This window comes from Onychostruthus taczanowskii, unplaced genomic scaffold (genome assembly GCF_017590055.1).
Source record: "Onychostruthus taczanowskii isolate IOZ18803 unplaced genomic scaffold, ASM1759005v1 scaffold87, whole genome shotgun sequence".
In the NCBI taxonomy this organism is placed as follows: domain Eukaryota; kingdom Metazoa; phylum Chordata; class Aves; order Passeriformes; family Passeridae; genus Onychostruthus; species Onychostruthus taczanowskii.
Window position 1 is genome coordinate 2,635,174 of NW_024506662.1, and position 24,524 is coordinate 2,659,697.

At 37.5% G+C, this 24,524-nt stretch overlaps 1 protein-coding gene across 9 annotated transcripts in view; it reads right to left on the reverse strand.

The window, feature by feature from the left end:
- CDC42BPA (CDC42 binding protein kinase alpha) overlaps positions 1 to 24,524 on the reverse strand; it is a 183,156-nt gene that overhangs the window by 32,948 nt on the left and 125,684 nt on the right. For 7 of the 9 annotated variants that reach the window (XM_041425099.1, XM_041425098.1, XM_041425105.1 and 4 more), the window contains 9 exons: positions 23,568 to 23,673; positions 21,649 to 21,773; positions 14,678 to 14,783; positions 13,836 to 13,984; positions 12,609 to 12,700; positions 9,957 to 10,033; positions 8,768 to 8,815; positions 1,507 to 1,626; positions 721 to 801 (listed from right to left, as the gene is read on the reverse strand). In XM_041425099.1, coding sequence (XP_041281033.1) covers positions 721 to 801; positions 1,507 to 1,626; positions 8,768 to 8,815; positions 9,957 to 10,033; positions 12,609 to 12,700; positions 13,836 to 13,984; positions 14,678 to 14,783; positions 21,649 to 21,773; positions 23,568 to 23,673 — 904 coding nt within the window. The remainder of the gene's footprint in view (positions 1 to 720; positions 802 to 1,506; positions 1,627 to 8,767; positions 8,816 to 9,956; positions 10,034 to 12,608; positions 12,701 to 13,835; positions 13,985 to 14,677; positions 14,784 to 21,648; positions 21,774 to 23,567; positions 23,674 to 24,524) is intronic. The other 2 variants (XM_041425100.1, XM_041425107.1) reach the window with 1 other exon arrangement.

Here is a 24,524-nt window from a genome sequence, read left to right on the forward strand (position 1 = left end):
ACAGAAGATTCCAAAACAATTGAGTAATTTTCAAAATTTCACAAGAATTTTTTTCCTTTAAAGCTTGTCTTTATTCTTCATTTGCTTGAATAGACATAATCCACTGGGAATTAGCATACACTGACTTATTCGGCAACAGCAAAATGATTTCAACAACTGATGGAAAATCAGTATTTATATAGGTAAAAGCCAAAAGACAGGAAAATAGAAAATCTCTTCCTGTAGTGCACACTCTGCTTTAAAACAGGCAAATGTGTGGTTTCATTTTTAGGAATACTCTTTGCCTTTTCTCAAGAATAAACATCTAATTAACACACAGACATGCTAATCTGAGACTTTCTTGTACACAAAGAGTAGAGAGGCATTTTGGTCAGACATGTCAGAAAACACTCTCTTCCTAGGATGGCACTTTACTTTCTTCACATTCTAGCTCATTTACCTCTTTCTGGTGTCCAAACTACCGTTTTTCCTACAACCAAATGCCTGTGGAATTCCTAGTGCAGCTTGGAATTAGTTAACGTGAACTCTCAGTTAATTGGAATTCTCAGTTAACGTGAGAACCTAGGATTTTAAATTTTACAGAGCAGCCAGCTTGCACACAAACACCCCTTGCAGGCAGCTCTGGTGAGATCAGTGTGATAACCAGCTCTCCTGAAGCTGCAGCCCAGGAGTGCCAGGCTGCCCTTGCTGCACAGAAAGTGTGAATGCTTGACAGGGTACCTTTGGTGCAGAGAGCCCCGAGCCAATATACGCCGTCCTCATGGTGGGCGTGTGAATTGAACGGGGAGGATGATCTGTAACCTGCACAGAGCCCCCAAAGGATCAATCAGACAGCAAGAACACACTGCCAAAGAAAGCCTGGATAAAGGAAGAAGAGCGTGTGGTCCCACCCACCCCATTCCCCAGCATCCAAACTATGAAACCAAATTGATTAATGCAGGACTCAGAAAAAACAAATCTTATTTCTCGGCAAGATTCATCTCCTAAATGTCAAAACCAGCTTCACATTATCTGCAACATTTGATTGGATATTTTCTAATATAAAATAACCACAACGCTATTTTTTTTTTAAATCAGGGAAAGGGGATAAATTATTACATCATTGTATTATTACAGTTGTAGAGTCTGGCTAACATTTCATAATAACAAGACTTCCAGCAGGGCTTCGAAGTGTATTTTTACAAACTATATTATAACAATCTCTGTGCCAACATTTCTTAAATATTCATGACTGAGGATATGTTATGAAGAGAGACCATAACTAATAATAAATTCATAGTTCCCATCCCTATTCAATTAACCATATGTGAAAGGAAATACAACATTCCCCAAATCACAGTTCACCACTAGGGCAGAAGGCCATTACAAAGTCCTAAACAAAGTCTTGCTGCAGAAGAACAAGCTTCACCTTAAACAAAAGACTTTCAGTACTCATTTTTATACAAGTGAAACTGTTACTCCAAAAAAGAGAAGAAAAAGACAAATATATTTCAACACTTGAAGTACCTCAATTGGTTCAATCTCACTGGCTGTAGAAGGAGACCTCGATCTTGAATGGAGGTGAGACTTGCTATCTTCATCCCGTGATGGAGTATTAGACAATGTAAAATTCTCAACTGAATCAATCTAGGAGAACAATTCAAGGGAGAAAAAAAAAAAAAAAACAACAACCAAAGACATAAATCAAAGACATCATTAAAAAAGAATTCTCAACTCTTACCAAAATAAGATATGGGAGCAGTAGAATTCCTAAGAGAGAACTGAGAGGATAAAAATTCATTTTTAAGCAACTTCCTAATTAAAAGCAACAAAATGGAATGAAAATTATTGCACGTAAACACGCCAAGGCTTCTGCTGAGAGGTGAGCACATGCATAAGAGCTGCTAGTTCAGGGCCCTAATAACCACTTGAAGACACTTGTAACTCAGCATTTTTCAAGGGTTAATATTTTCTAAATGCTACTGGGTCTTGTCCACTGGTAGCAGGGATTTGTTAGAAGTTTCCACACGTCCCATGTAAATTCCTGCAAACATATTCAGGAGAAAACAAGGAGAAAAGGCAGAGCAGTGCATATCCTGATAAACTACATGCAGAGAATTGAAGGGGTTTTGCACCTCATTTGAACTACAGAAACATCCTTACTACAGGAACACAGATTCTTCCGGGGAATGTTTTCCTAGTCCTTGATATATAAAACTAAGCCCAACACAGAGCTATACTGAACAAGGCACACAGGTACAAAGAGGCATCCTGGGTAACAAGTCATCTTTTGTTAGCAAAGCTGAAAAAATCAGAGAAGGCAGGGCTGTTCCTTGAAAACAAGACAACTCTGCAAAGTTTCCTACGTAAAATTATACTAGGAAAAAAAATAAAGGCTAAAATTCCTTTTTTCCACTAATAAAAGCTGCAGGCCTCCAGAGGGCTCCATGGCATGCCCTGATTTTCTGGAGCAATGCTCCAGAAATCATCAGTTCTCCATTGCCAAGGATTTGCCTAGCTTGCAGACAAACTAAAATATGCAGCCAAGTTTACAGAAAGCATTTGAACATTCCAGTCTTTCTCATCTCATTTGCCACTGACAATACCAAGAAGTCCACAAACTTTACTGCTTTTTGGGAATCAGTTATACTGCCAAGCCAATTTTATACATGCACATACAGTCCTGTTCTTCAGGAGCTCAGTCATAGTAGCCAACAGGTGCATTTCCTAGGTTTTTTTTTGTTGTTGTTGTTTGTTTGGGTTTTTTTAAATAGTAAGTTAAGTTTGATGGCTTCTAGTTTTACCATACCCTTCCAAAAAAATTATCTGGTGGAGAATGCTCATCAGTTTAATCAACTTTGGCATATTAACATGCCTGCAAGCATTTCTGAAATGAAAATGGGAAATTCTCACACTGGGATACACCTGTTTACTACACATAGATTATGTGTTTCAAGCATTGAGGCAACAAGTAGCAGTAAAGTGAACATTTTGTGCTCAGATTTATCAGAAGCAAATAATAACTGAAAGATTTACCCAGTATTAGAAACACTGATGCCTTAAGTAGTAAATCCTCAAATGCAACATGTTTCAATTATTTTAAACTTCTTTTTAATCCAGTCTAAACATGTGAAAACTTGGAATCCACATAAAGACTGTTTAACCTTCAACAATTCTACCTCCTCCTTAGAAAAGTTACTAAAAAATAAGCCCAATGAGTAACTACAGGCAAATTTTTTCATAGCAAGAAACAAACACTCCTTTTTTCCTACAAGTCCAACTCAGAGATCTAATCTATCATTTCATAAATGTTTCCAGACACTCCAAGGGCTTTCCCTTTCAAAGCAGCATCTGCATACCAAAGAATTTTCATGGTGTCTATGAAAAAATGTAGTACAAGCCCAATATCAGTGATGGAACCTTTCTGGAATGTGCTACAAAGCCTTTGTGGTTGAAGACAACTGCTGAAACAGTAACAAATGCATTTTCACTTTACTTACAAACATAAAAAGACCACAAAACACAGAACTTGATCCACCATTGCAGAAGGGAATATAATCACCACCTTCAGTGCAGAAACAAGGGCTTTAAGCTGTATTGCTGCAGTGATCTTGGGGTCCTGGCTTCAATGAGAAGAACCAAGCACAAAAGCAACCTGACTCAACTATGGTCAACAGTTTATGAAGACCATGTTAGCACCTTCCAAACTGGTTTTAAACTAATCCACTGGATTACCCAGAGCAGATTTCACTATTTCCTACCAAACTGCAAGAGCTTTGCTGTCTTCCACAGGACTGTGCAGGTCTGAGCCAAAGCTGGCCAGTGTATAAAGACATCTGGAGGAGAGAGAACTTCTGAACTGGAGGCACCACCAACAAAAACAACCAGTTACTGCAAGCCTGCCTGAGACAGTCAGCAGTGTGCTTTGAACTGCACAGGCAAGGACATCATTAGAGCTGTTGGGCACTACTGTTTGTTTACTGAACATTCAACAGAAATGCTGTGTATGCTTACTTATCCCTTCCATCATATCTGTATAAAAGAAACAGAAGTGGCAGTATGAGATTAAAATGGACATAGCATAACTGGCAGGAATTCATCCTCACTGAGTCTGCTTTGATAACACGTGTAAACCCATGCTTAAAAACCCACCTTGACTTTTGAAACACCAAAGACCTCTCCAGCTTAACCAGCTACTACACAACCATCTCTGTTTTCTTTGTAAGAATTTTTCCTATCCTCCTTGATGCTCCATTTACTCAATTTCCCACTTCATGCTTATTTATCTTTGAACTGTGATATTTTCTATGATTTGCTGTGATGTTCCCCCCAAATGCCAAACTTTGACCTTCTATGGGCAATTCCCATGACTTAACACATCCCCCTCTGCTAAAGGCAAGGAAACAAACAGGCTCTTATTTGATGTTTGCTCATCTTCCCAACCTGCATCTGCCTGATCAACTTCCACATAGAACTTTCACATTAAAATCAGAAAGTACCCAAAGCATCTTCTCCAGATTCAGAGATATTCTGCTCATGGGGTTCACTGAAATGAGAAAGCACCCAAAGCATCTTCTCCAGTTTCAGAGATATTCTGCTCATAGGATTGGCAAATGAAATAGTCCAAAAGCTTTGAGCCCACAGCTGTAAAACAACAAAAAAGCACAGCAGCAGCAGCAAACAGCAGCAGCAGCACAAGACATGCAGTGAGGTAAATACACAATCCATACATTAAACATAGGCATGGACAAAACAGGCAAAAAATAAAGGGCCACATAGAGTAGGACAGCCTCTTACACGTCTGCCTTTGTTAGCTGGAATACAGGAAGGAGAGCGCTTTAACAAAGAAAGGAGGAGAATATGTTACAAAACCAAACAGTGACACATACATCACCTCAGAATTCCTCACTGTTATCTCCAGAGGTAGTGTTTAGACACACACAAGCGTGTTCACTGTTACAAGTATTTTAAAAACAAGCTATTCTGGGCCAACAAGAAGGAAGAAACATTAAAAAAAAATAAAAAAAGGAACAGCTATTCCAAGTCCACAGTCTTACACTGGACAATAGCAGAGGAGCTGCAGACTACACTGCACCATTAATTTGCAGTTGGCATCTCTGTGTTTTGAATAAGATTAATAAAGTCATCTATTGGAGGCACAGTATGTCCAATTTAAAGTATCATTATGAACCAGATTTACTCAACTTAATTATGAATGTGCAGGTAAAGTCAAGGCTCTCACTACACACCAATATGACTTATTGTGTTCAATAATAAGAATTAAGAACAACCATTTATTATTCTGTGGCTACTTGCAGAGCTCAGATTTGTTTAGTCTAGTCAAAGCCCATGGGGACTGCATGTGAGGACAGATTGCAGGAGGACTTAAGAAATCTACTTCTAATTCCTAATGTGTTAGCAACAGGGCAAAAAGCAGTATTTTTGAGCGTGAGGGAAAAATAATTTTGTCAAGGGAAAATGGGATTCCATTTTATTGCTATGAAATAATCACAAATTCATCCTTAAGTGAAACGAGTTGATTGCTTCTTGCAGCTAGTGGGATTCACATAGATCCACCTGGCAAAGAAACAAAACCCAACATTTCCACTGTCAGACACTTCTGCTGAGCACAGGAGACTTAACACCCAGACAGTGTTACTGAGACAGCCTGCAACACACAGGAGAGACAGCAGCAGGGTTTAGTCTCTTACAGCCACTGGGGGTGACTTCCCTCCCCACCAAGACTGGAATTCAGGGACTGCAAACACACCCCTCCTCCCCTGTGTGCAGAGGACACAGCAGGATTGTTTCTGAATGTGCGAGCTGTCACAGCTACGAGGATTTAGGCACCAGTTCTGCCAACCTGACCCAGCATCTTTTCCAGGCAGGAGCCAACAGCGAGTGCTGCTCATCAGCTCACTGAGTAGTGAGCTACCACTTTCTCCTCAGCATCTGCAGGCTACAGAGGCAGCAAGACATCTATTTTTATTTCTCTCCAGAAGAAATTGCAAAACTACTGTTTTCCTCATTGGAAAAATTAGAATTAACTCCAGTCATTCAGAGGGTGCTATAAATAGTGACTGAGTTATTTGGATGGCAGACACACAAGACATACCCACCCTAGGAAACCCAGTGCAGTGTGCACATCTGTGTGCTGAACAGACTTCAGAGATCCCGCAAGGAGTGCCTTGCAACTGTATCTGCACATTATTTCACACACACCATGTCCTTTAATGAGGCACAGAGTCTGTTGCAACTGCATCTGCACATTATTTCACACACACCATGTCCTTCTTTAATGAGGCACAGAGTCTGAAGACACAATCCAGGCCAACAGAAATAGTTACTTGGGGCTCTTGAGTAAAAGAGAGGCTTTCCTGAACCCCATGCAATATTGCAGCACTGCATCAGCCTGACCTGAGCACTTCTAATCTTCCTTGGTCTTAACACAAAGAGCCCAATGAACCCTCAGACTTCTCAGGTCTGACTGAGAAGTTAATTCTTCTGGAAATGCTGCAAGAAATGCTGTCCTTCAAGGAAACCACTGCCAAAGAGTCACTGAGACGGGAATGGAGGTCACATCCAGTGACAGGGAGTTTTAATAGCCTTCTTTTAATTTAAGTCCATCTAATATATTGATACTAAACCAACTCAATGAGCTAAATCATAAATAACCATTCATTTAGATAATTCAGCCTATAAATTATGCTATGAATGAATCAAGTGATTGTCCAATAAATCAAAGATGCAGAACTGACTTTCACAGCACAAGTGAATGACATTACTTTTCATCTACTAACACAGATAACAGCTTTATCTCTCCTTCTAACAAAAACAGAATGTCTTGTATTTCTCTACAAGGTGCTCTTCCTATCTTTGAGCAGCCAACTCTACTTTTTCTGCAGGTTGGTCAGATGAGAGAGAATTCTGCCTTGGAGTTAGAGACATGAGCCCCTGGCCAGTCCAGCCCAGAGATTTCTTTTGTCCAGTGGGTGCAAGAAAAAAACCACTCCTGTTGGACTCACATTGAAGATGGAACAGAGGAAGTTTGACTCCATGTGCAGGAAGCTAACTACAGGCAAACAATATAAATATTAATACCTGAACCTCTACCCACAACTAAAAGCTCTGCAAAGATCTGATCTGGGTGGACCAGTCAAGAAGAATTGCTATGAAAGGATGTATGCCAGCAGTTGAAAAATACGCATTTCCGTAAAGAAAAAAAACAAAATTGTCAAAATGCTTGTGGAAAAAAAATGCTGCCTTCTCATGGAAAAAAAAAACAACAAACAAACAAACAAACAAACAAAAACCTCCAAAAAACAAACAACAATAAATATAGAATAAAATACTGAAGTCCTTCAGAATTAACTAGAGAGCAAACAGGAAAATATCCATGTCCTTGCAAAATAGGACATTATCAGCAACTACCACGTATGTCCCTTATTCCTCTTTTAATAGGTTTTAGGGGAGTGTTTTAGATATATTTAAAGATAAATTTCTGTTCAAGAACCTGTTGATACAAACAAAGTGTTCCTAATACTCAGGTAACACAGAACATGTTTTCTTTAATCCAGATAAAGAATATAAATATTATTTGTTTTTGTGGATTTACATGACAGGAAACTGTACCTATTTTTTTTTTCTCAATTTTTTTGTGTGTGTGTGTAAGAAAATTCCAACACTATCAGCAAGCCAGAAGCTTTCTGTATGCTATACAAAAAAGCAGGGAAGTGCCTTCTACTATGACACCAGAGATGAGCCTTCAGATTTTGTCTGAGGTATTTGTCTGATTTACAGAGAAAAAGCATCCAGAAGAAAAGCATTTTTTCAGAGTATGTAAAAGAAAATGAAAGCAGCAGAAAAGGCCCATATACCTCATCCTCTTTGCTACACCCTTCACAGCAGACATTTCTCAATATTAATTTTACCTAATTTCAATGCCAATGGGATTACACTCTGTTACAAACACATATGTATAAATGTGTGAATGCATGTATGTAAAATATATATAAACACATCTACGAGCACAGACAGACACACACACACACACACAATTATTCCTACAGAGCTGTAATGGATGGGGCTCTATACACCTGGATTTCAAAAAATTTATTAATAATTACATTTATGGGCCTACTACTTCAATTTGGAAGAAATATAATGCAGTCAATTCTTAGCTTTTAATTCAATTCCCTTAGAATGCAGTTAACTAGTGGGAATATTTAAACAGTTTAAATGTTTAAATATTTAAAAGTCCTGACAGAAAACCTGCATTTCAAATGGCAATAAAAAGTAGTAAGTTCACTTCAGTCATAATGAAAATGACTTCTCACAATGCAGGCTGAAAACCAGAAAATATTTCATTTGAGCACACAGAAATTAACGGTATGGACGGGAAACTTTTTAAGAGAAGTGATTAGAAAACTTATGGAAACAACTCATGATGAAGGAATAATATGAAGTAAAAGAATTAAATACATAAATGTGCTGATGATTTTGGAACTGTTTTTCACAGACCATATCAGAGATAAGGCCTAAAAGCAGCTTTTCTTCATCACAGAAACTGTTTGCAATTCAGAATTCTTCACCTACACCTAAAGAAAAGCATTTATTTCAAAACAAAACACCTATCCATATAAATAGGTGTAAGAGTTCTATTACAGAAATACTTTGTTCTCCACTGCACCTGCAGATTTTTTAAGTTGACTGCATTAATGTCTGAATATTCCAAATCAATCAACTGATCTGTTATTGAGGGATTTACTGGGTTGAAAGTCAGACTTACGTCATCCATAAAATCAATCAATGAGGATGAAGAGGAGGAAAAGGAATCCTATTTTAATGAACACAGCAGTAAAAAAAAAAGAGAGAGAGAAAGAAAAGGATGAAGAAAACTGTTCAATATAAATAAAAGTGCAAAAATAAAGAACTGTAAATAACCAGTGACAGTAATAGTTACCTCAGTAAGTTTTCATTAATTGCCTTTCACAGACAATTAATTAATGTACTATCTGTAAAGAAACCAGTGTTTTTACAGCATTTACTCAATAAAGGATTATTGTTATACTCTCAACAGTACTCTTATACTGAAAGTAATTTACAAGATAAACTATTACAAAGAAAATTTTAAAACTATGTTAATTGTGAGGACTTCAAGAGAGAACAATGAATTAGTGAATACATAATGAAAAGAAAGAGAATTTTGGGACATCAGTAACAGCAGGGATTATGCTCTGCCATAGCTAAATGTGATGATGATGCTGTATTTGCATCAGGAAAAACTGGGCAAACTTTAGATTAATGTCTAACTGTAAAGGTGGTGACTTGTATCCTCTGAATTCAGTTTGACCAATATTTCACCTCAGCTGCTCTTTTAAAAGAAAGATGATGCTTTGCTTACTGTTGATTAGAAAAGAAGATAATAAATGTAGAGTATGGTTTCAATTTTTTCCTACCAGGCTTTCTACCTACTCTGGTCTTTTGTCTAGAAGTGACAAAGGTATTAAACAGATTCATTTCTTAAATAAAAGGATCTGTGGAGAGGAAATGAACAGCAATTATCTGGATTTTACAGATCTGTGTAAAATCAACAGATGATGAAAACAACATAATAAACAGTACTGCATGGGGTACAATCAAGGATGATTTAGTATTTTCTTGTTTTTACCAAACCACTGCCTGCATTACTTAGCATTTTCTGAGTACAAAGAAAAGCCATTTGAACAACTATGCTTTTCATGTTCACTGCAAAAACAGGCAGATTTCTGCATTCAAGGTTTGAGACAGAATTCACTGCGATTACAAGCATTCAAGAGAAGATACCCAGCACTGTAAACGATAAACAATTATTATACACAAATATTATTGGTGCAATACAATTAAAATACAGGAGCAAACCCTCAGCAAATATGCACAGGACCTGCACACAACAGCAGTTCCACTGACTAACCAAGTTAGAATAGCTGTGCACTTACTTCAAATTGATCCAGAGCAGAGGTAGGCGCATTCAAAAATGCCAAGAAAGAATTCTGTGAGTCTTGGTGCTTTACACCTAGAAAACAGCAGCAGGTTTATAAGCTACAGAAAATATGACCTTCTCCTGGAGGACCTTTGCCTTGCTGAATCAGAATTTTGAGTGTTTCCACCTGAAACACCTACGTGTTTTGAAATAAGCTGCACATTTGGTTTATTTTCCAGAGCAAATGATTTTTTTAACGGACCAGCACGTGTTTAATCAACCTTTCCCAAGCTAGGATGTGTGTGGCGTGAGCTCCATGTGGAAACACAACTCTGTGCCCATGCAGAGGGCACTGGTTTCTAAGGTGTGTCCCATGTCCCTGTGCACCACACACTAATGCAGCAGCTGCCACCCCTGCCCTGGTGATGCTTGGGATCTCCCACTGTGGCAGGACAGCTGGAGCCAACAAAACCACGGCATTTCCAAACCAGATGGGCTCCTTGAGCCATGCTCTGTGCCTGCCACCTCTCCCTGCTGAGTGCCCAGCAGCTGCACAATGCTGGGGGAAGCTCTGGCTGTTTCTGTCACACCACACATGGAAGGGATGCTTGGCCAGCGAGCGGACGGCCAGCGAGCGGAGCAGGAACGCTGCAGGGGCTGCCACACCTCGGCTCTTACTTTAACCTGCTCCAACTACTGTTTTTTATTTCTTCTTTTTTTCCAATCCAAGTTGCTGGGTGTGTTTTTATACTTCACAGATGTGTATGAACTCTGTTCTTCTCAATGCTATAAATACATTATATATGCACATACCTATATGCATTTATTATGACCAGAGCGTGCAGGACTGTGTGCATCTCAAAGAAATAATGCTGCCAAAAGTTACCCGTTTCTTTTTAAAAATGTCAGTGTCTTGCTCTAATTAGCCATATCACCCTATGTGTTCTAAATATAACCCACAGTAAATGAAGTTGCAAAGAACACTTTCCTCTTTAAAATATAAATACGCTGAAATCACAGTAATATACTAAAACAAATTTTCAAACTACCACCCACTTTATGGAATATTCTCAGCAATCTTTTCCCCACCTGTTTGAATTTCTGAACTATACTTCTAAACAGGAAAGGATTAGGTGTTAATCCAAATAATCCCTTCCTAGAAATCAATTTCCACACACTGCAAGTTACTCTACCACTGTACCCTGACTACATTCGAAACTTCTATACAGTTCATAATTCAAACAGCAATACATTTCTTCTTTTAAGAGAAAACCAAATCAAAGGTAGTAAGAATTTAGATTAAGGTGTATTTCTATCAGACTATTTGAATAATTGCAGCAGAATATTACTAATATAATTCTGTTAAGAAACATGACTTATGTTTCCTTGAATAGTACTTTTTTGCTTGCTTGTTTTCAGCAAAGAGCAAATGTTTATTTCGCCAGAAGAATAAGGTTTTAAACACTGGAAAAAATATAGGGCGAAATACAAATTATAAATTCACAACATTATTTAACACAAAGGAAGATTTCAGAAGTCAAGTAACTGTGCATCATATTTAAGGAAGTTCAAGACCATATAAATGAAACCTAAACATGACAAAGTATTTTTGTCTCCAGGGAGATGCTATCAACAGCTTCTCTCCAAGCACTTGGAGGAAACATAATCCTGGTATCAGTGCTAAGCATCAAGATGAGGGAATATCAATTCCCTAAGTCTTATTTGCTAACTATACCACCATTTGTTAATGTTCTGTATAGTTTGAATTATTTTTACCAGTCAATCAGCACTGGAAGGCCTGTATATAGGAGGTTAATGTAAACTCTAATATTGTATTGACCAACCAGCCATTAAGTTGGAAAAGCCAAACAAGATTTGACATCCCAGTGCAGAAATTGTTGCCAGGGTATTTAAATTCTGCAGTTCACAGAACTACAGAAAATTAGGTAATTCCATTTGGCCTGAAAAATACTTCTTCCCATGTGCCTCATAAGACACAAATTTTAGAGCTACTACAGAAACTGCAAAGAATCAGCCAAATCATTATTCAACTCTTAATGAATTTTTTTTTTTCAATGCATAATCACCAAAAAAGTCTCTTCTCCCAGAAACAATGCAAAATAGTATTGGACAGATGCAACAGTAACCCCAGAACATACTTGGAATACCACAGCAAAGCACTCATGACCACACTGCTCACTATGTGGCTGCAAAGCCCATCAATGGAGTTACCCCAGAAACAAACAAATGCTACAAATTCCTCTGCAGTTGTTTACTCTCTGTGTAGACAGGCCCAAAACACTCGGAGATGAACAACACTATGATCAGTATTGATGTCTAAATACCTTCACCCATCATAAAGGAGAAAAGGTTAGAAATATATCTATATTCTAACAGTTTTCTGGCAGTAAAACACTACACACAGGCCAAATAAAAACAATGCAGCTTCAACTCAAATTATACCTTACTGGTTCAAAGGTACCAACAAAACTGAGGTCTATTACAAGTGTCAGAAGTGCAAATTCAACTGCTATGGGTACACCTTGACACACAGGTGTTGTGCCCACATGCTGGTATCATATTTTAGTTTCAAGGTTGATTGACACTTGATTGATAAGTTGCACCCACCAATGTGACACACTATTTACTTGGATATCAGTTGCCATACCCTTTTCTGATCTAAGCTCCTCTGTCTCCTTTTTCAGCCTTTCGATGTCTGCCAAAAGCTCCAGGTTCTTCTTCTCAGATTCTTGCAATTTACTTCAAAAGAACACAAAAAATATATGTAAGTATTGAGAACCCAAGATACAAGTCACTCTTGCTCCTGATGTCTTCAAATACCAGAATAAATCTACTGGGACCTGTTTAGTTTACAGAAAAAAAGCCATTTATCTATTAAATAGGTTCATGTTTTTCATGTTTCTAATTTTTAAGTAATTGCATGACCTTGTGTCCATGTGAATGAGAAAAAAAAGACTGTATGTATTTTTATGTTTTAGAAAGTCCTGTTTTTCATTAAAATTGATTTGCTAATTAAGTACCCGTGATAGTAAAAGATTCAGTTGAACTATTGTTTTTCTCAGTTCCTTTAGTTAGTTATTTCAGTGCTTTCTGACTCACAGCTGAGAGGTAATTCTACTCTGCAATTTCAGCACATTTCTCATTCTTGCCTGTCAAAGCAAACACTGGTTCTCCTGTTCTTATAGGATTTCCAATGCTGCCTGTCATCACATTACCTGGCCTGAAAAACATTCAGGGTAGGTGAACCAGATGTTCCTATTTTACAGGTAACACACTTGAATCTCAGCTCTGTCCTACTGCTTTCCTAAAGCTGCAAAACCCAGCAGTGCTCTGAGCTGAAGCTGGACACCTAGAAATGGAATGACTTCCTAGCCCTGTTTCAGGCATTACACAACTCAGAATAAATTCTGTTGTGGGAGTGGTGAGGTAGAAGTGATTAAGACAGAGGTCTGAGGAAGGAATAAAAAAATTCATAATAGTCCATTAACCATCATTACTTCTTACAGTGCAAATCAGTATGCAATAATTAATTTTAGTCAGCTAACCCAGTGCAGCTATCAGCAAAATGGAACAGAATATACCTAAGACACAAACCCAAACTTTGAATTTGGATTTGTTACCACAACTAGGAGAGATCATACTATTAAAAGAGAACATGTTCCCTCTGAAAGTCTTCAAGATCTCAGTTTTCCCCATGAAGTGCTCAGCTGTTCAAACAACGAAGAGAGATGTTGGGCTTTCTTCTCATCTAGGTGTATGAAACTGGCATATCATTCATTATCAAATTTCCACAGACGAGGTAGATAAAATAATGATTGATGACATTTCCTGGGAGGTACTGAAGTAAATTTGCATGAGAACAATTCCGTCTTACCACTCTGTAGAGATACAGGAGGCTTTGACTTTGTTCAGCTCATCCTGAATAGCCTGTTTGGCTCGGATTTCAGCATCGAGAGCAGACTGGAGCTCCAGCCTTGCAGACATATCCAGCTTTGCAAAGCGCCTCATCTTCCAGGGCATGTCCTAGGAAAGAATCAGCAAATGAGATTAGAAAGAGTAAGAGGAAAGGAAGTTGAACATGAGGAATGTAACTACCTTCAACAACTCCATTTCCCAGTCTATTATGTTCTTATTGTAAGAGTTCATTAATTACAAAATAATCTGAAATTAAGAGTAATGTTAGCAGTAGTATTCCTGAACTCAAGTAACAAATTTTGTTTTATGCTGATCTCAAAAGCAAAGAGACTTTTTGAAATCGAATCTAAAATTAAGAGTAATGTTACCACTAGTATTCGTGAACTCAAGTAACAAATTTTATGTTTTATGCTGATCTCAAAAGCAAAGAGACTTTTTGAAATCTGGTTTTGATGTGCCTCAATTCAGATGCCATCTATGAAGGACATCCAAGTGTTCACTTGTTTCACAAGTGAAAGACCTGAAGGTTTTCATGAACAAAAACATTATTTGCTTCAACAAATTCATATCTGATTATAAAGTAGTGACTTCAACTGTAACATAAGATAAAATCACATTATAAAGATATTGGTGTTTAATTAACGAACAATAAATTGGGTATTCAGTAATTCAGAAGCTCTAGGAAAGTTTAACTTTCAATTAACATAGACTCTACAGACAGATTTTTGCTGCAGCTGAAACTGTCAAATCAGTGGCTTTTTACAAACAAAAACCTTCTGACATATGGAAGTAAAGTCTTACTGTAGCTCTTGCACCCAAACTGGAGTTCCTCAGGGCTTCCAGCTCTTCTGTCATTTTAGAGGCCAAGGCTTGAAGATAACCTCGAGCATCTTTTTCATCACTTACCCTAAACAATTACGTAAGAAAAAAATAAAGTGCTATAACCAAAGAATCTAAAGAAAAAACAGAAGTCTTTTCAACAAACCAACAACCAGAAACAGATAAATATAGAATACAAAAAGAGTCATAAAACATAAGGATAAAAACAACAATAACAAAAACCCAAACAGAAAATCACACAGAACCAGTTTTTTGCTGCTTTGTGGAGTTCCATTAAACAATATGCATCACTAAGACAAAGACTGAAAATTGAAGTACTACCTATCAAATACCTGAAATTGAGACTGTGAGAAAGAAATCTTTCAATCTATTTTTAGGGAGTAAATTAAGACAAAATTCACAAACAATAATTAACAATTCAATTGTCCAGATAATATTGGAACTCGTGGTTAACTTTACTGTACCAATTGACTATGAGAACTAGTAGTTGAACAGTGATGTTACTTCAAGAAGTGCTAATTAAACAGGGAGAGTCTACTTTTAATATTATTAAACAGCATTAGCCAGAAGAGGCTCTCTCATCCACTGAGCTTGTTTTCTATCCAGACATGTTTTCTGAGTGTAAAGACAACAAGGAGGAGACATGCCTGTTTTTCAGATTCTTTGATCATCAGTTACAAAGAAAGAACAACAACTTTTTGTGATTAATCACAACAGAAGGTTCTTTCTTCACTTTGCCTCAGGTGTTAACATAGAAAGTTGCTAAAAAAATTAACTCACTGAAACTAAGTAACTTATGAAAAACCTAAAACAAACAAACAGAAAAAAACCCAGAAACAACACCATACCTCCCACCTCATTTCCTTACATGCCTGGCTCTAAGCATGTTCATTTTGCCCACAGAATCCCAGTTCTGCAACACCAGGCCTTATGCAAGTTCCTGAGCTGCCTCAGAGACCAGCAGGGCAATACCACAGCTTGATCACAGTTCAGTCTTATCAACACCAAACACTGAAACTTTTAGGACCAGCTCAAAGAACTGAACCTCAAATAGCTTTAAATAAAACACAGGGAAGTGGGAACCTATTTTTTCTGTTTCATGAGAATTAACTTATCCTTGCTCCCTGATCTTCAAAAGTAACTCTAACCCTAAGTCTGTTGACTGGAGATGAGAGTGCTCCAGATGGTTGGTTGTGTCTTGCAGCGACCTTCCAGCAGGAAGTGATTCCCCCTTTGTGCCTAGAAGTTTTTCTGGTTGACACTACAGGGTTCATACACACACAGAACATGGAAATGCTGCTGCTTGCAAGTTTACCATTAATTAGAAAAGTTTCAACACAGATTTACAGATAGTTGCCAGGAGGCAAGGAAGACAGGGAGCACTGTCCTGAACTGTCAAGGGCAAGGAAGGAACTGAAGAACTTTCCCACAGTGACCTTAGGACAAGACCACACCATGAAAGCCACGGGCTAAACATCTGCAGGTTGTGGTGACTTTTGGGTGTGCAGTTTAAGGTTTATTTAAGGAAGACAGACTACTGTAATACAGAGAAGCCAAAAGAAAAATTAGCAACCATTTTCCACAAATCTCACACCCGAAATGAAAACACAAGCATTTACTGGGCCGCCTTTTCTTTGTCTCCTGCTTATAATTTAGAGGTGGGGAGGAATCTAGAGAAAACCTACACGTCCTGACTATTAAAAGTCAGTGAGAGTTTTTATATTAATGAATCACTGTTTTTCCCAAGGTATATCAGAACTCAGTGGAAGTTGCACACCAACTTCTTTTCCCATAACATTCTGGATGACACATTTTGACAACCTGATAATCTGAGACTACACAAACCACTTAAGGCTGTAACAGTAGGCAAAAGATGTGAGAACCACCTAAAGATGATTTTTGGATGTAGTAGATGCATAATTAAATACACTGTAAAAAGAAAAAAGTTTAAGCAGAAATAAAAAAGAATGTGAGGCTCTCAAGGTAAGAGTAAGTTTTCCTGATGTATGAGGAGGAAAAGAGATTTAGGAATCAGCATCTAATTGTCTCTATTTTTAATGACACATAAAATCTTTGCAGGAAAAAAAAGTCCAATTTCTATGTCCAATTTTATGGTGTCACACAGATCCTTTGTGATGGAAGGTGAGGAAACACTTCAGTTATTTGGTTTATGGCGCACAGAACCCTCAGGCTTCAAATGCTGAAATCTGCACATGAAAAAAACCTCAAAAAGATGCTCCACAGACAAGCAGAAATCTAGAAAATGAAAACAAAGTAAATATTTACAAATATGTGTACTGAGTTCAAGGGAACTCCTCAAGCTCTGGAAGACAACAAATTAAAGCAGTACAATTGGGAACTGAAGTGGTTTTGTTGTCCACTAGATGGCAAAATTCTCTCAATAATGGCATACGTTATTAAACATTGTGTGGGCCCAAGAGCTCTTGGAACTTTTTTATTTGTTACTGTTTTGCTGGGGCTGTTCCATTTGGTAGCTTTAAAAACTAAATTTAAAGTTAAAAAGTGCAAGAATGGCAAATGAACTCTTACTGATGTTGCACTGCTGGTCCTCATTTTGACAGAGAGCCCTGACAAGCACAGCAAGAGACCAAAGGAAGAAAAGTTCTTCAGGTTCCACCCAGCCACTTCTTTCTTCACTGAAAATTTGGATTAACTGTTCTGTTTTCAATATAATTGCCCTTGCAAATTGAGTTACTTAATGCAAAGAACCCAAAAGAGCAATATTTTAAGCAATTAAGTTTAACTTTTTGGCTGGAGCCAACATCATGACAACTGTCAAATAACCACTGGCTGCTACCTGCATGGTGTTTGTCAGGATGCTCAGGAAGTCAGACTGGGTCTCCAGCAGGGATACTTTACAATACAAAGTGGACCCAGAGGACTAAAGAATTTTGCTCAACAGAAGTGGTCTTAAAGCCCTGGTGTCTTACACCAAGCTCTGGTGTAAGACAGGTTTTTAACCTGTTTTAAAAACCCCAAGGAAATCTGACAGTCATGACTCCTCTAGTCTCTCAATGCTTTTAAATTTCTGTTGTTGTACCAGTATACTCAAGGTCTCTGACTTAATTTTTAATTTTTCCCCTGGTGTCTCCAATAAAATATGTTTTTTTAAAAATACTTCTCTAAAAACTTTTAACACTTCCCTCTGCTCCCAAGCCCTGAAATTTCACCCTGCCTTCCAGAAGTTCTATTTTAGAGTTAATTAATTTCTGATTATTCTTACTTCAGACACAGCACATCTGAGAATTTTACATGCTTGAGTTCTTAACAGTTGAAGATGCACAGAATTTTTGCTGTATTTTCTTCACAATTTGTGTGAGGTTTTTTTTTTTTCCTGAGGACAAACAGATTTTAAAACAACCAAAAAACCCCCAACCCAAATCTCAGGGCCTTTTTAGGTTTGATTTAGTTTAGAAGTGTTGGGAGGGAGTAGCTGGAACTTTTTTTTTCCTTTTGGTGGTGGTTTTGTGTTGGGATTTTTTCAATGAGATCAATTAAGATAAAACCAACAATAGCACAAAAAAATCTGGCTGATAAGGAAAATATTAACTAAATATTGTGGCAAAAAACTGTTACAGCTTCTGGGCAACTGAATCTAAGCCTAACATCCACTCTAAAGGTAAAACTGGTAAAACTCATCCACATAATCAACAAAACAGAATTATCCATATGATAGGAGTTGCGTAGGTTTCTTTTTCAACCAGTGGTGAGAAAACCAGACTTCTAGAGTACTAGTCATGGGGATTTATTGAGTTGTCTACCTTAGCACTTCTACAACTAGGTTAGATTAATCCCTCCCAAGTCAAGATTCTTGCCAAGTACACTGGGAATCACTACCAAGATTTCCAGCCACCTCTTTTCTGCACAGCACAGAAATACAGTACCAGGGCTATTTAAAATATTCCCTTTTCAAGTGACTGCATTAACCTCCAGTGCAATTAATCTCTTTCCCATCTCCCACAGGAAAATTTATAGCCCACTATAAAAGCCTCCATATTTCTTACTCTTGTCAAGGAATGATGAGTGATTTGGCTAATATAAACTCGTCAATATAATAGCTCCATTAAGGCTGAATGACCCGTGAGGGTCTGTTGAGTCCACAATAGAATTTGCAGTGAAAGTCTGATTCAAGTGTTTATATTAAAGTATTGCCTTGTTTATGGTATCTTGAGATAGCAATAGCAAGATGAAAAGGTTTTCATACATTATTCCTAAAGATGCAATAAAGCAGTCTAAGAAAGGAGGGAAAAGCTAAAGGGAATGTGATAAGCCATTAAAATTACTCACAAGTTATAAAATCTGAAAGAAATAGCAATTTAGAAGGGCCCCAGAAATCATGAAGGAAGTGACAAATCTTAACCATCCAAAGTGTGAATTCAAAGTAATTTCTTGAGAGGTGTGCTTTAGATGACAAAGCACTTAAAAGAATTTAGGGACTTCTTGGGCTTGTGTTACCCCAAACAGGGCTAAAACAATCCCTTGAACTACTACAGGCTGCTGAGCAAGCTGTTCACAAACCCAGGAACTAATTCCTTCTACTGCCTCCTATCCTTTCTGGATCATGGTACACTAAGAGCATGGCAGTTTTTAGGAGGTAGAAATAATGCACCCAAAATACATATTTTAATGCAATATTGTGTGAGAAATCTGTAAAGTTTGGAAGAGGGAGCCCACAAATTCTCCCCTACTTTGCTAGCTCCGAGGCATTCCATAGTCACACTGAAGATGTGGACAGGTACAGACTTGTACTGCATGTTCTTCTGAGGAAAACACAGGCTTGTGACTGATTAAATAAAACTAGTTTTCTCCAAAATTAGTTGGGGTTTTTTTGGTTTTTTTTTTTCAATATTTATCACTATAATAGATGCTTAAATACTTCATATAGCAGCCATGTTCCCCAGAGAAGGGCCTAGCCTCAGTGCTGAATTCTAAGAACAGCAGATGGACACGACCAGATTATCTGAGTAACACATGGAAAAATCTAAACATAACAAGGAAAAAATGTGACCTAAGATAAGGCCTCCCATAGCTGAAAAAAAAATTTAACATAAGCAGAGAAAAGTATGGAGGGAAAATTGAGATGTGTTTAGTGATGAAAAACTGGAACCAAGCCAGACTTTTAAAATTCCCTTAATGTTTGCCCTCAGTACTTCTATTTTTTCTTTTTCACGTAATTCTTTAATTTTTAGTTCTGTACTATTTAGAAGACACTATGTTATCATAAGAGATCAGTAAAATGATGTTTGTCATTCAGAAAGTTAAGTCTTGTATGTTTCTTCAGAGATAATAAAAAACTGAAGCCCAAACCTTTTTACCCTGTACAATGACATCCTTAACATGAAAAATGCTTTATCATTTCCCTGAGCCACATCAGTAATACACCTTAAAATATTAAACACTCTCATAAAGTAAAGGAGAAGGTACATTTGTAATGGCTGTTGGTACATTTTTACATTGTATTAAGTGGAACAATCCACAATTAATTCTGATTTGTCTTTTCCTACAACTGCCAAGTTATATGAGTGTTTTCACATGTAAATCTGAAAAATTGTGTTTGATTACCTAGGTGCAATGTGACACATAAGCACTACCTTAAAGCAATAAGGAATGTGAAATTATAGACTTGTCTCACTTGTTACCTTGATTTTTTTTCCTGAATAAACGTTTCCAGTTAGCCAGAAATTAAAAGCTGTTTAAAGTACCAGTTAAGTATTTTTTTTAATTTTTGTTACTCGAGTTGTCCACTACTATTAACGTTATAAGACACAAAACTTAAAAGAAACACGCACAAAGTGGACCCTTTACATTTTTTAACTTCTGCCACAAATACAATGCCTTGAGACAAACTGGACTTCATAACACAGATCAGCATTACATACTTTTAGGCAAGAAACATTGTTTAAAACACACTGGAAACCCAGAGGATGGCCCTTTTGCCTTGTTATATATTTACATGGCACTATTGAAAAGCCAAACTTCTCTATATCTGGAGAAAAAAATCTGAACTAACAGGACAATACCAAACTAGTTTTCTCTAAAACAATGTTTCCCATTTTTGCCTGGACACAACAAATTAGATTTTTTTCACTAACATGAGATAGGAAAAACAGGGGGAGGGAATAACCAATCAGTAACTTAAAAATGAATGATGAAATTAAAAAATCATGATGAAATCTTCCTAGAAGTGGATGATCTGTAAAATAAAATGTCTGAATGTAAAATGGTTTTGTAGATGTGAAACACTGCAATGGACCATTAAAGGTGAGGGGAGATAAGCAGGCATGAAAAGGAAAAATAAAATTAGAGGAAAATCTCAGCATACACAATCTTTTTCTCTTAGTAGTTTCAACCTTTTTTTCCTTCTCTTTCATTTAACAGAACTGGACAGAAGACACTAAAAAGATAGCATCATTATTTAGCAAAAGTACCATTACAAACATCACTTGACTGGGTTTGTGGTACAGTCTCAAATACTCTCCTTGTAAAAAAATCACATAAAAGTTGCACTGTATTTGTTTCATTCTGCCACATGCCAAGCAGACGGAGGAAATTAAAGCTGAGACACAAACACTCAGCCACTGCTTTTCCCAGGCTTGCTCCCTCTCGGAGGCGTGAGCTCAGCACATGATTCCTTTCAGCATTCTTCCACAGCCACAAGCCACACCCAAAGGCCATGATTCTTCTGCACTTTGAAAAGCTCTGTTTGGTGAGACACTTTCACTCTTAAGGAGGAATACAATTTTCTGGATTTGTGCATTATTAAAAGCTCAGCCAAAACCCCAGCAGAATCCCAGACGGGTGTGAGGTTTCACCTCAGCACTTCCAAGTGCCATGTGCAAAGACAAAAACTCAGCACCAGCCCCACCACATACTGAGGGGTTTCTGTCATGCCATGAGAGCAGAGCACTCACCACTGGATGATCTCAGTGATTTGGGCCTCCCAGTGAGCCACAGACTCCTTCTTATCAGCCAGGTCTCTCATCTCTTCCTCCAGCTGCCGATTATTCATGCTCAGCCTCTCAAACATGGTGGTGAGCTGAAGGAGAATTTAAACAACTCGTTAAAAGTATAAACTGCTCTGACTCCTTCTCTGTGCAGACTCAAAACCATGTGCTCCCCTCTCTCACACCTTGCATCTGCTTTAGGAATTGGTACTGGTCATCACAATAAACACCATGTAACAAAAAAAAGCCAGAATATCTTCTTACATAAACTTATATAAGAATCTCTTCTTGTATAACCTTAGCTGTACTGAAAAGCCACTTTTAAGGACTTGAACAACATTTTTACTCTATCAATTTAGTGAGTTTTCTGAGAATTAGTCTCCTAATACCTGTAAAAGTCTTAGAATGTTTCTCCTTCGCACCATATAGGTATGGAATGCTCTGCATAGAAAAATCTACACTAGAAGAGCAAAGCAAAGGCATGAGAATTGTTATGGCTCAGATAAGACAGTTGAACCTCTCCCTTGTTTAGTAACCATGGAGAAAGAGACTGAACAGATACAGGCATGAGACAGTCCTGAGATTCTCCAGGTGTCTCACATTCCCTTATTTTTCATTTGACTTACTTGCAGACAGGGAAATTGAAATTAAATGCACATCTCCACATACAATATGTTATACCTAGCAATTAACCTCTCTCATTCAAATTGCTGCCATTCATACAGGCACATTCTGCAAGACAAAAGCCACAGCTAACACAAGCTGGTATTGGGAACTAAACCTTCATTATGTTAAGTAATTATTCAGAGCGTCAATTTGGAATCAGAGACCAGATAGACTTTATAGGAAGGTCTGCTTAGGAGAATGAAATCCCAGGTGAAAGCTTCTTTTAGTACTGAAATATATTAACAATTCAAAACGACAATAGAATGGCCAATTTAAAATCTATTTTGCTTTTTACTCCAAATATGAATAACTCCACACCCTATTTATCATTTAAATGGGCTTATAATTTAAATATTCCTACTTATTATATGTCATTTGACAAGAAAAATACAAAGGTAATGGGGGAAGAGAGAGAGAGAGCAGAAAAACTATCAAAGTGACTATGCTTTTTCTTAGTGTTCTTGGACTAAGCCTACCTATAGGCATACATATTGTCTGTCTTATACTGGTATGAAAATATACTGTAATTTGAGCACAGACATGCAAACATGCTTACTTTGAAGAACATTGTACTTTCATCATATTTTTAGAAAATCTAATGCATTACAAAAGGAATAGACAAGTTTAGCAAGACTTGGATAATGAACAATGAACTTGAATAACCTGTCAAAATGAACAATAAAGAGACAATCCAAATGCACAAATCGTAATTATTTCTTGCTTAACACACTTCAGTTAATATGCCTTATCATTTGTGTTTTTTTAGGATCTCAAAGTAACAATCTCAAAGGGTAGGAGGGGCCCTGGTATTTCAAACGATTGACATGCAAATGTACTCTAAGTAATCACATCATTAACGATGTATTTTTATATTTGGGTCACACAATGAAATAATCCTTTATTGTTGGCTTACGGTGCTGTCTAGAATTAATCTTACCAAAATCTAAGACCATCTAATTCCACTCCCACACATAAATACTCATATATGCATATATATATATATATATATATATATATATATATATATATGCACATGCCTTCTCGAGTTCAGATGCATGTAGATACTCCATTCAAATCTAATATTAATCACCAATTTTTTGTGCAACATTAATTTCTGCTTTCAGTTAAGAGTTAGTAATAACCAATGCAGCTCCATATTGTCCACTTTGTACATAGCATACAACAGTTGTAAATTCAGGGCTCAACCAATCAGCACTTACCTTATCAAGTTCATTTGTAAGTTTTTTGTTTTCCTCCGTCAGCAGAATCTTTTCTCGTTCATACTTTTGTTTGAACTCTGTTTCAAATTCCTCTCTTTCACTTTGGCTAAGAAATAAAGTGAAGCAGAATTACAAAGTTTTCTATTCTAACTCACCCCATCATTCATTTAAACACAAAGAGATCAGTGCACACACATGATGAAGGGAAGTACTACATTGATAACAGCAGAGGCAATTAAAATCAAGCCATTTAATACACCATCTTAGGACTGCAAGCCGGCCTGTTGAATTTTAGAGTTAGTACAGAATCCCTCAGTACAGAATTAACACAGCTCCACCAAGCCAATGTTTATCAACCCACTTACATAAATTTTATTCTTCAGATGTATCCTTTAAACAATGAGCAGACCAAAGTATATGTCAACATTGTAAAATGCTCAGGGCACATTCTCAGCTCACATGAACTTTATTGTAACACACACATTTCTGTAATTCCAGTTTCACACAGAATGACAGGCAAAAATGACCACACATGGAACCAGAGCATACAGAAGCTAAATTAGAGCACTCAGGGCTGGGTCTCTGATGAGAAAAGCATACATGGGCTAGTCTTTGGGCAATTTAGAACAGCCCAGAAGTCGTATGTGAACTGCTACTTCAGGTATCATATACTCACTATGAGCAAAAAGTGGATGGATAACTTCCACATTCCTAACATCACCAGACTCTACAGCAAGTTCAGACCATTCTTTCTGAGAAAGTCTCACAGCAGCTGTCTCCCCCAAACCTTCCCTTCTCCCATGGATGTCATCCAGTAGAGGAGAACCCCTGGCTGATTCTGCTTAATATCAACTTTGATCTTGCACAATGAATGTGAGAACCTGAAAACAAACAAAGCTGCAGGCCCTCTGTTTGCCAAAAAACCCATGGAATTTCCTTCAAGTGGTGCACAGCAAT